At 29.7% G+C, this 12,074-nt stretch overlaps 1 protein-coding gene across 1 annotated transcript; it reads right to left on the bottom strand.

Annotated features, from left to right (window-relative positions):
* Positions 1-3,510: 3,510 nt before the first annotated feature.
* On the bottom strand, positions 3,511-10,899 carry LOC149056028 (uncharacterized). Its single transcript, XM_089226990.1, has 4 exons — positions 10,739-10,899; positions 10,460-10,670; positions 10,221-10,344; positions 3,511-3,607 (listed from the first exon to the last, which is right to left on the bottom strand). The coding sequence occupies exons 1-4, from the start codon at positions 10,811-10,813 to the stop codon at positions 3,511-3,513; spliced, it is 507 nt and encodes a 168-aa protein (XP_089083116.1). The 5' UTR covers positions 10,814-10,899.
* Positions 10,900-12,074: the final 1,175 nt, after the last annotated feature.

Here is a 12,074-nt window from a genome sequence, read left to right as displayed (position 1 = left end):
CTCTCATCCCATTCCAATTCCACAATAGCATACCAAAACCTCCAAATTCATCTTGAAAATATTTCAAAATGGTCTACCAAATGGAGAATAAAAATCAATACAGACAAGTCCTTTCACATTCCTTTTACTTTAAGAAAAGCTGTTCTTCCTACAATCTATTTTTAAAACAATCCAATCGAAACCACAACTCAAACCAAATATTTAGGTATAATCTTAGACCAGAGTCTATAACTTGGGGCTCACATCTCAAAACTAAAAGAAAGACTCTTAAACACCAGACTTTATCATTTACGACCTATCCTCAAGTCCAAACTCTCTATTGAAAACCAATTACTAATATACAAATCAATGCTAAAACCTATCTGGGCCTACGGCATCCAAATATGGGGATGTGCCAAGCCTTCCCAAATACGGACTATACAAGCATTCCAGTCTATTTCCCTTCGCCTAATAACCTCTGCGCCACGGTACGTCTCAAACCTCTCACTACATAAAGATCTTAAAATCGAACAGTCTCCAAAACAGTTAAAAACTATTACCAATATTTACATATCAAAACAGCTAACCACACAAATCCATTGATTTCTAACTTGGCCAATGCATTTTTGCCTAATAACCTCTCACGTTGACTAAAAAGACACTGGTATCGTGATATCCCAAGTACCGACCTACACTAATTAAAAAAAAATAAAAACTCCCTCCCCCAAGTTAAAGGGTATCCACACTGGCGAGCTTTCTTCCTCACGTCACTCACGTTATGTTATTTATTATTTATCAAATTTACTTATTGTATGTACAAATATTACAGATTGTAAATATTATATTTTATCTAATAAAAAGAATAAATAAATAAATAATCGCGATACAAAAACTAAAAATTAAGGGAAAACGGAAAATTTTACACACAATCAATTTTTGACAAAATCGATTTTGGTTTTTGACGTAACTTTAAAACAATTAATGAAATATTCACCTAATGTTTACATAAGTATATTCTATCCACCATACAATTTTCAAATTTATCTATCATTAATTTTGACTTAAGTTGAACTAATTATAGGAATATGCTAATTTTGATGATTATTAGTTTTTTTTTAAAAATTAATATCGATAAAAATTTATTTGTTTGGTAGAAAATATTGAAAATTTAATACAAGGCTCCTAACATATTGTTATAATAGCAGTTGAAAAATAAAAGAAATACATAGTCACAATTTTTTACTAGCATTAAGAGTTTCAATTTTGACAAAATACGTAAACAATTTTTTTTCAAATCTACGATTTTGAAATTTAATACTAGATTCATTACAAGTTTGTCAATGTTTATCTTAAAAAAAATATCCACCAAACAGTCAAATTAAGTTTTTATGAGCGTTTGAAATCTCTAAAACAAATAACCGAAGATACTTGAAATTTTCACTAGCCTATATAAACAAGGCATTTTCTATATTTTATAACATTTTCAAAATATTTTGATTTGTTTTGAGCTGTTTACTGACATTTTAATTTTTCAACTTTTTTAGTTTTTTTTTTCCCTATAAATATCGATAAAAATTTATTTGTTGGGTAGATCTTGATAATTTTTTTCAAAACACCTAACAAATTGTTACTATAGTAGTTGAAAAATATTAAAAATACATATAATCATTTAAAGTTTAAATTTTGACTAAATACGTAAAAATTACGGAAATGTTCAAATTATCTAAGATAGAAATTCATAAAATTTGTTTTTTAAATCTAAGATTTTAAAATATAATTCGAGATTTCTTATAAGTTTGTCTACCTTTATCAAAAAAAAAAAAAAATGTCCACCGGAAAGTCAAATATTTTAATAAGTATTAATAATTATAAGTAAAAGTAATAATAATTTATAATATATCCTAGACACATAAATCGATAAACCGTCTACGCTCAGAATCGTTTTTCGTATACAATGATATAGTATCATTGAATTCAAATTTAATTCCATCCATTACAGTAACCCACGTCTTGTGACCTACTGTACAGCAGAGCGATATCCACTTTCCCGCTTTTTTTTACGAAAATCAGACAAAAGACATAATGTCACAAATAAAGAAGATACTTCATAATATAATGGCACTTATATTACCTATGTAAATATATTTCCATTTCCTACTGCAGTGTTCTAACCATTACAACACGTCATATACTAAAATAATGATATTATATTGTATTTATAATGTTATTATTTATTGCCTATTGAGTATTGCTAATAAATACGACAAATGTTATAAAAAATAAAAAAATAAAAATTGAAAATTTCTAACAATTTCTTGGCCTAATATAATAGTATACTCTTAATAGTTAATAGATAATAAAAATTAGATTATAAGTTATTTGATGCAGGAAAATAATATCAAAATTTGAAAAACTAATCTTAAAACCTAAACTAAAACTAGGATATGTAGAAAACCGTTTTCTAAAACCGAAACCGTAACTGTTAAAATTTAAAATTGTTTTGATCCCTGGTTCTAGATAATACAGCTCAGAAAAATATTTTCCGGAATTTCACGTTTCAATAACCAACTTTTTCTAACAAAATAAAGCCATCTTTAAATATTATAATTTATAACAATAAAAAATGTTAATAATTAAAATATTAATTCAGTTAAAAATTAATAAGAGTTATTATAATAATGTTCGTGTTAATCTTTTTTCCTCGTTAAATTAACTAGGTATGTTTACGAGTTGCGTTACAGATTACGTTAAATTGTACTAATCTGTTCAACAAATTAATCGAGTATGACTCAAGAGGTCAGAAGCAACTATAGAAATGTTTTAATTCAAAAACTGGATAAATTTGAAGAAAAAAACGTAGTTATGATTACCGTGTCAAATATATGTGTTATTTTTTAGTTAAAATGCGTTTTTGTTTTACAGCTGTAAATTTTATTGTAAAACGAAACATCGTTATTTTTAGATTTCTCGCTAAAGTTATACACTTTAAAACTTACGTAAGAGGCGATAAGATGTATTTTTATGCACATATTATTATAAACTTTTTAGTTTTAAATCTATTAGAGACTTGATCAATATCCATACATGTAGGTATATTATATAATACCGTTATACGTGTATGTCTAGATCGTTACTAGGATGCTTAAATTATCATAATATAAATGTGTCACGTATTCATGAAATTTAAATTTCGAAAATATTTATCGATTGGAAATATATTATAATGTATAATGATTTTTACTATGTAACGCATATAACTCAGAGAAAAAAAATAATACCATCTTAATATCATGAGGTATTTTTTTAACGGGGTGGATTATAAAAATAAAACATTAATGGGTATACCGATTAAACTTTCCATAAATAAAAAGTAATTTGAAATCTTAAATTAATTTGTTTTAATTAAAAAGCTATCCCTACTGTATTGTATACTTACCGTAGTAAAAAAGCCTTTTTGAATTTCAATAGGTATGCAATGAATTTCCTAAAATAAAAAACCGTTGGCAAAATGATCGAACTCAAGTTCTTTATTCACTGTTTACCGGTAGAGGTGTCAGCTTTCGAATCGATAACGAGCCGCACAGTAAACAACTTGATACTTTCGTTTATAATTGGTACCGCATTCAGACTGTAAAAATAAAAACATTAAAATATTATCATTTGACTAATGCACCGATAATCCTTCTGCTGATTTTTATCCCCCAGTCGTTTGACGTATAATGGTTTATAAAAAACTATTGGAATCATTAGCACTTAATGTCATATAAGAAGCAACTGTTAATCTTGGTGATAGTTATTGTTATTGGGTACATACGGAAATGATGTACATAATAATATTACTCATTAGTTATTACTTTATTAGGTATACATATATAATAGTATGTGCGGGTGTTGGAGCGAGATCCGGTTTTCACAATCGTCTAAATTATATACGACCCCGGAAATAGCACACATGCATATACATATAAAATATATTGTTTATATATATATATATATATATATGAATACCACTATATAATATGCAGTCGTCTCATATATTCGTACCTATACATAATACATAAGTATATACAAATAGTTTGCTGGCCTGGCAGTAATTGTTTGTTCCGTGACATTTTACCGGCGGAGGTTAAACTTTACTAGTGAATATTTATTTCGGTACTTAAATATTTGTCTCTATGTGAGTTCAAAGTTAAATGCTCTAAAAATGTACCAAATATGTATGTAGATGTAATATGCACTTAAAAATTCCAGAAAATGCACATTTATTCATTATTCTTGAATTTAGATGTTCTTAAATTGAAAACTTTAGTAAGAAGTACGTTTCTAAATAATTAATAATAGAATTGCGATTTATGCAGGGAATTTTATAAATAATTTGTTCAATAACCTTTTAATTAAAATGTATTAACGTATTAACATTCACTATAGCATTACAATAAGGATCCAGAGGATAGCAAAATTACTAAGCTGGAGATGTTCGATCATGTTATGTAATCAAATCTTGCGTCCGTTATTATTATACATAGTCCCTATATATGAGGATATACATAGATGACTTAAAGCGATATTCTAGTTTTAAACAGATTATACTCTAATTGTGCTTTCGGTATCGCACAAGGGACGTATATACTGAGGTGTGTGTACAGTAATTGGAATCGTCGGTAGTTGGAAGGGGGGGGGAGGTCGTAGTTATGACAAATCACTAATTGTTATACATATATTATATAATGAGCAAGTTTTTCAGCGGAATTAGATTCAAAGCGGCTTTATAATTACACTGAAGCAGTGAAACTACCGCATGGTAACGTATGGCATATGCCGTGTTTATATAACTTTTCGATGGACTGGCATACAAAATGACAAAAAGACAGACAGGAATACGGACGGGCAGGTGACAATACGCATGCGCGTGCAAAAAGTTTTCAGTGGCGCGCGACTGAAACTTGAGAGACTTAACCACAAGCTTGTTTCATCCGTATAATAATATAACATTACGTATTTATGTAGGTAGTGTATTTAATTGCACGCACACACACACATAGTATTTTCGTATATATACAAATTACGGTACAGGCGATACGTTAATTAAACTATCGGATTTAAATTATTTTATTTATATAGTACAGTGAAAACTCTTTATAACGAAACTCGTTACAACGAAAAACTCTATATTACGTAAAAAACATTAAGTTAACTTATAATGGTAGGTTTGATTTAAACCTATTAATTACTATCTATTACGAAAACTCTCAATAACGAAAGAAATTACTTAATTACATGGTCCCTTCAAATTCGTTATAGAGAGTTTTCACTGTACATTATATTATATATATATTGTCACGCGTACGTTACAGATTCGTACCTATTCGTATAAAATTGTACAAACACACACACATATTATATATATAATTTACACAAAAGTATCTATAGGTTGTAGAAATATCCATTAATTAGAGGGATTAATTGCACGTGATTTATGCTGACTAATCTGATACGTAAAATATGTTTTAAGTTTAACAGTGGTTTAGAGCGGGATTTTGGATTGGATTGACGGGGGCGGGGTCAATACAAAATACTCGACTGTAAACAAGTAATTATTCGTATGTTTATGTTTAGTTTTAATCTTTAGTATACATCGTATATAATAATTTATTGGTCTGCAAGAGACAAATAAAGTTTAGAATTAATAATGCGTGTAATAGATAGGTAGGCTTAAAAATTCAAATAAAATAAAATATAAATTGAAAAAGATAGGTTCAAAACTACATTTAAATTTACTTTGTATTGTTTAATAGACGTATAATTTTATGAATGGGATTATTCTATAATGGTGTGGCCATGAGCAGTTAGTTGGGTAGATATGCGAATAGCTGATAATTTTAGCGTTGTAGAAATAAGGGAAACCGTAAGAGATCAGACGCATCTTGAAATTATTAAAATGGGAGGAAATGAAGTAGTTGGAAGAAGTCGGAATATACTTCAAGGCGTTGCAGCGCGCTATGAGGAAAGAGTAGTCATTTCGAGAGCACTATAGATAAGAGAAAATATTATGATAATTGTAATGAATGATGAGGAGCTTTGTCTTAAAAATAAATGTGGTGTAGGATTATAATTTATTTTTTAAGCTCTAATCATAATTGATCATTTGCAAGATATGGTGTGAAAGGCAACTATAGAAATAGTGAACTAGCAGAGTCAAAAGTGTTGGTATTTCGCGTAATCAAACCTAATACCTTTCTACCTACCTATTTTACCAGAGCTTTACACATTATATACAGTAAAAATGATGTTTAGGTCAAATTTGGGGATGGAGGGGAGTGAAGTGGATTCCAACATCGTTCCGTTCAAGTAAACTATCGTTTATGAAGTAATACTATATTTCAAAGAGCTTCAACTCCTGGCAAAATACATAGCTGTATTTTTCTGTGTTAAGAGTTAATCAGATAGCATTATGTTATCTGTTCTCAAAATAATAAAGAATTTAAGAGTTTTTTTTATTAACTTTTAAGTTGCAATTTAAAATTGAAACGATGTCTCCCGCTCGTTTACCCCTTCTACAACCTGACTATATTACTGATGTATAGGTACTTTTTTTTTATGTTATGTTACGAAAGCGTGATTTTTTTAATGATTTAACGATTAAACTGAGTGTTTAACATAGGAAGGAAACAAATTTAAATAAATTATATCATTTATTATGTGCCTATTTAAGAAATTGAATGCAAAAAAATAAATAGTTTTTCTATTCAAAAGTTATATAAAAAAAAAAAAAAAAAAAATGTACTTTTATAACGCACATCGCGTACATACTCAATAAGGATATGGTACGTTATATTTACGGCCAAAACGACCAAGACGTCATACCACCCATATGGAAATATATTATATTATGCGTGGTCGCGTGGATGAAGGAGGGTTACATTGTAATATTGATATACACGACACCCGATCGACAGGTCTCTGCCACTCTGTGGGTGGAATGACTTTTGGGATACTAAATAAATGTTGTGATATAGAAACAGCCGAGCAACGAGCAGCTTTTACGTGCTCAAACCGTCGTTGGTACGGAAAGGCCGTTTTCAAATCGGACTAAACGCAAATAAAATATATCTGGTCTAGATTTCGACTGCCGCGCAATTTCTTTTCTCCTCCACCACCACCGCAGCGCCGCCACAAAACGTTTGACTGTTAAAACCTGCAGCGGGGACACTATAACAATAATATATCGCACAGTGAATCGCGTGTGTGCGAGAAATATACACACACGCGCGGAAAAGACGGTTAAAAGAAAAGTGGCAATCTAAAGCGTATAGGTACCACGGATATATACATAACTATACGGGTGTATAACCTATACAACGAGTGCGGGACGTATAATAATATGTTCTCGAGGGTGCGGGATAGGGGTGGCGCGCACGTGTAAATTCGGTGCGAATAAATAAAGATTTCGACAAGGTTTTAAGTCAGCTAGTGTATACATGGAAGGGAGGGGGGTGGGTGACACGGCGGTGCGACGGGTCGGTCGATCGGCGGGAGACCATCGTCGCATGTAAGTTGTCTGGAAGGAGAAGACGACCCCGCACACCCTGAAGCACCCACCACAACCACCACCAGTGCTGTATCGTTTTCAGGGGCCGCCTCGATCCAACGGTAAATCCCGCTGACGTATATACAAAAGTGAGGACGATAACTCAAGATAAACTGGTTGACATTTTATTGAGCGCTCTCTACTCACCCCCTCCATAACACACACACACACAATGCAGTTCCCCACATTGAAGCTACACGACACCGTCTGAACCACCCCCACGAAACAGTATGTAGCCTATAGTAATATATATATATATATTATTGCCTAGTTCACGAAGGCAAGGAGAAAAAACGAAATAAAAATCTGAAACAGTTGAAAGGTTTTTTCGTGTACGCATATATTTATATGTGTTTATTATATTATGTATATATAATACGTAAGGTCTGCGTATATAAATCCATATCAGCCATTCTATTTTGACTTTTTTACGTATATAATATTTGGTTCACAGATATCGAAAGACTTCGGCGTTTTGTATGTTATATGTGCAGCTAGTGAGTAAATATGACAATATATTAACATGATTATAGTTCGTCTATCTTGTATTTTCACAAACGAATTGCGACAATTTAAGATAGGTTTCATTAGGGACGTCAATGCGTCATATGGAGTAAAGTCATGCAACAGCGGAAACCCAAAGGGGGAGAGCTAATGAGCTTTACCCCTCCCCCCCCATTGGCCGTGTGAAATCCAAAACTTTTCAACATTAAATTAATTAAGACAAAATTAAACTAATTAATCAATAAATTAGTCATTATCATTTTTTTCTATTGTAGAACTAGATTTCTTAAAATATTAGTAATAAAAAATATTATACTTGTCTAGAGTCTAGTAGTGATTTTCTGAAGAAAATTATATTTTTTTCGTAAATTTATCGTTCTTCGTACCAGTTCGTTGGGTAGCATAACTATTAATTTGATACTCTAGTAAAAATGGTAGAGTAGCAGTTGTTACATCTCGCTACCCCGTAATGACGCATATGGGTATCACCATACAATTATAAATATTATTTTATGTGTGGCGTATTTTATTGTACTTAGCACGGCGATTGCTTGTTATATGAAGTCGAATTATTGTCCTGCTTTTTTATTATGTAAAATGATTAGATTACGTGGGTTTGGGTATCATAACAATATAAGCCTCCACCACCAAGCCGGGCTGATCGTACCTCGATTTCAGGTAGGAAATCTAAATTTGAAACAGACCAGTAATTGAAAATCAAATCCAAAAATTATTTGAATAATTTTTGTTATGTGTTTAAAAAAAAACGGCTATACAGTTATTACAGTATGAGTTGTTTATTCATATTATATGTATATAAGACATATGGATGTGCGTCTTTTCAGAATTTCTTTAAAAAATGTCAGTCGTATTATGCAATAACGAGTGTGATATATTGTTTTATAAAAATGTAAACGTTTTAATAACAATTAACCGGTAGTGTTAAAAACAAAAAATTAAAAAAATATCATTCGGAAAAATTGATATATTAAGCACTATTTAATTGTGTCCTACTCCTACATTACTTGACTTACAGTGCAGAAAACATTTATATTTTAGTTTATATATAGTAATTTATTACGTGTTTTGAAACAACAATATAATATTATGTTGTCATCATCAACGATAAGGCCTAAACACGAACTAAAACGTCTTGGCATTTAAGTAGTAAGTGTAGGTAATTGATTTATTACTATTAGAATAAGAAGTTACATAGTTAATTACACGGGCACAAATAGAGAAAGGCTTAGAGGGTATTAGCACACACTATTATAAAATTAGCACCTTCAAATAATGTTCGTTGTTATGTATCAAAAACATTTTCTCACAAAAAAAAAACTAAAATGAGAAAATGCATAGCTTAAGCACCCTTAGGGTTTTAATTAAAATTGCGCCTATGGTTAATAATTACGTTGTAAAATATCTTATTTAAATATAAATTTATTAAACTAATCATATTTTTAATATTTTTGTGGTTTCATTGAAAATCTGTACTGTAATTAAATATAATATTTGTATCCTATACTTTAGGTATTAGGTGAACATGAAATAAATGTAAAAGTTTATATTTTGTTTATTCAGATTTTAGATAATTATAAGTCTGTACTAGTATCCATTGATATAGTAATAAGTACACAACATTTAAGTTGGTAATTGGTATTAAAATTAAAACAAACTTTCGAGGTAATATTCATATTTTAATATGTAAACATCGTTTGATGTATACATTAGCGTACGGGTGGGTGTCAACTGTCCGAAAATCATATGTTCGAAAGTCATGTGTTCGAAAATGTGAGTTCGAAAGTTCATGTCATCAAAAAATTGTGTCTTCGAAAAGCCATGTGTTCGATAAGTCATGTGTTTGAAAGGTAATTTGTTCGAATAGTTATGTTTCAATTGTAATACAATATTATATATTATTATTAAAGTAAAATAAATGTTAGTATGAAAATAAAAATAAATATTTATGAAGTTAAACTATGTGCAATGCCTTTTAAAAATGCCAGCTTTTACTATCGTCATCATAAATTCTAGGTAATAATATAATTAAAATTTATTATTACAAATGTATAAAATAAATGTTAGTATGAAAATAAAAATAAATATTTATAAAGTTAAATTATATGCAATGCCTTTTAAAAATTCTAACTTGTCTAACTTGTCGTCATCGTAAATTCTTTGTTGAATACATTTAAGACAAGCATTTCGTACATCGACGTTCTTTTTTGCTCTTTTTGAAGTCCGTCCTTGTATAAGCTGTTCAACTGTTGATTCTGTTTCGTTTTGCACTTTTTGTATTAACTTAATGAAAATAGACCTGAAGCATAATTTAAAGAATCATCATAATTTTATTAATATATTTCTAAGCTATTAATTGTTACAACTTACCTGGATTAGGAGAAACTAGTCTATTTATTTTCCCATGCCATGATTCTGCAACGTTTGTGGTTCTTGGCAAACCAAGATTTAGACGGTCAGCTACTGACCACATTTCTGGAGGAAACATTCCCAAAACATACGTTTCCTCAAAATATTGTGATAATTGTTGTTCTGCTTCGGTTTTAAACAAAGGTTTCAATAATGTCCACCCATCTACAATCTTTAAACAATACTCATTTGTAATGTAAATTACAATTCAAAATTACAAAATAATAATTGCATACTAACCATATTAGCTGGTAAAAATGCCAAGGCAGGTATTTGCTTTGCTAATAAATTAAATTCTGGATCGTTAGAATACATTGAAGAGAGACCAAGACTTTGAAGTTTTTTATATTGTTAAACTTATCGATTGCTTATCGATTGCTCATATAATATGAAAAACCTATTTTTTGTTATCGGACCACGTTCTAGATCCAATTAGTTATACAATTTAATAATATATAATATTTTATTACAATTGAAAAATAACTATTCGAACAAATTACCTTTCAATCACATGACTTATCGAACACATGACTTTTCGAAGATACAATTTTTCGATGACATGAACTTTCGAACACATGACCGTCGAACAGGCAACCGGCACCCATTGGCGTACCTAGCGTAATACATTTATATAAGGGGTCCATATAGTCTATTATACGCTTGCTATAGGTACCTACATAAAATATATTCTAAAAAACAATAGAAAAAAAATGACGGTATGAGAGAGGGAATTAGCCCCGTTACACTCCATCTTAAATTATACGCCTATGGATGTTTGATGTATATATAAGATGCAAGCATTAAAATAGGTACATTTAAAATAGGCTATAAAATGTAAATAACTCACACCTAAAAAATGTTTGAATGAAATGAAATAAGTTTAATAGGAAATCAATTAAGTGATTTTGTTTGACTAGAATATACTTATAGGTAATTTTGAAAATTGAAAATTAATTTACGAAATTTAAAATAAATATTTAAAATGCTGGGTTTAAAACCATGCAATTTTCATTGAAACATTCTTGCACACACTAACATTGAGTAAAACAAATTAAATTTTAAAATATTTAATTATACGTTTAAAGCAAATAAACAATACGAAACGAAACATTTTCTATAATTGTAACTGGCACTATAAGCACTCACCTCTTCACCGCGGAGATATTAAGTCGCTATATCAATTTATTTTTAAACTGTGTCAAAGTTAAGGCATGCCAAGCACACTGTTGATAACATTAAAAAAAAAATATATATATATTATACATCACGTCATCTTACAAATACATTCTAACGAATGCCTTTAAACGTTTGCTTTCATGAATAGGTAGATACCTACCTAGGTATGATGGATAAATATTATATACGATATTATAACATTGTGTTTTGAACATTATAACCAACTCAAGATTTAATAATGTAATATTGTGAATAAATTATAAAATATTTTTTTGCGTTACGCAACGATAATGTACAATATACCAACATTGTAAAAATATTGTTACAAAAATGAGTTAATTCTATGCTTATATTGTAAAAATGTAAATGATAACTTTTGCTCTATTGTAAAAACAAAATA

The sequence above is a fragment of the Diuraphis noxia genome, unplaced genomic scaffold (assembly GCF_037042655.1).
Source record: "Diuraphis noxia isolate RWA-SAM2 unplaced genomic scaffold, SU_Dnox_SAM2 contig0004, whole genome shotgun sequence".
Lineage (NCBI taxonomy): Eukaryota > Metazoa > Arthropoda > Insecta > Hemiptera > Aphididae > Diuraphis > Diuraphis noxia.
The sequence above is the reverse complement of the archived record's forward strand: the minus strand, read 5'-3'. Positions and strand labels throughout refer to the sequence as shown.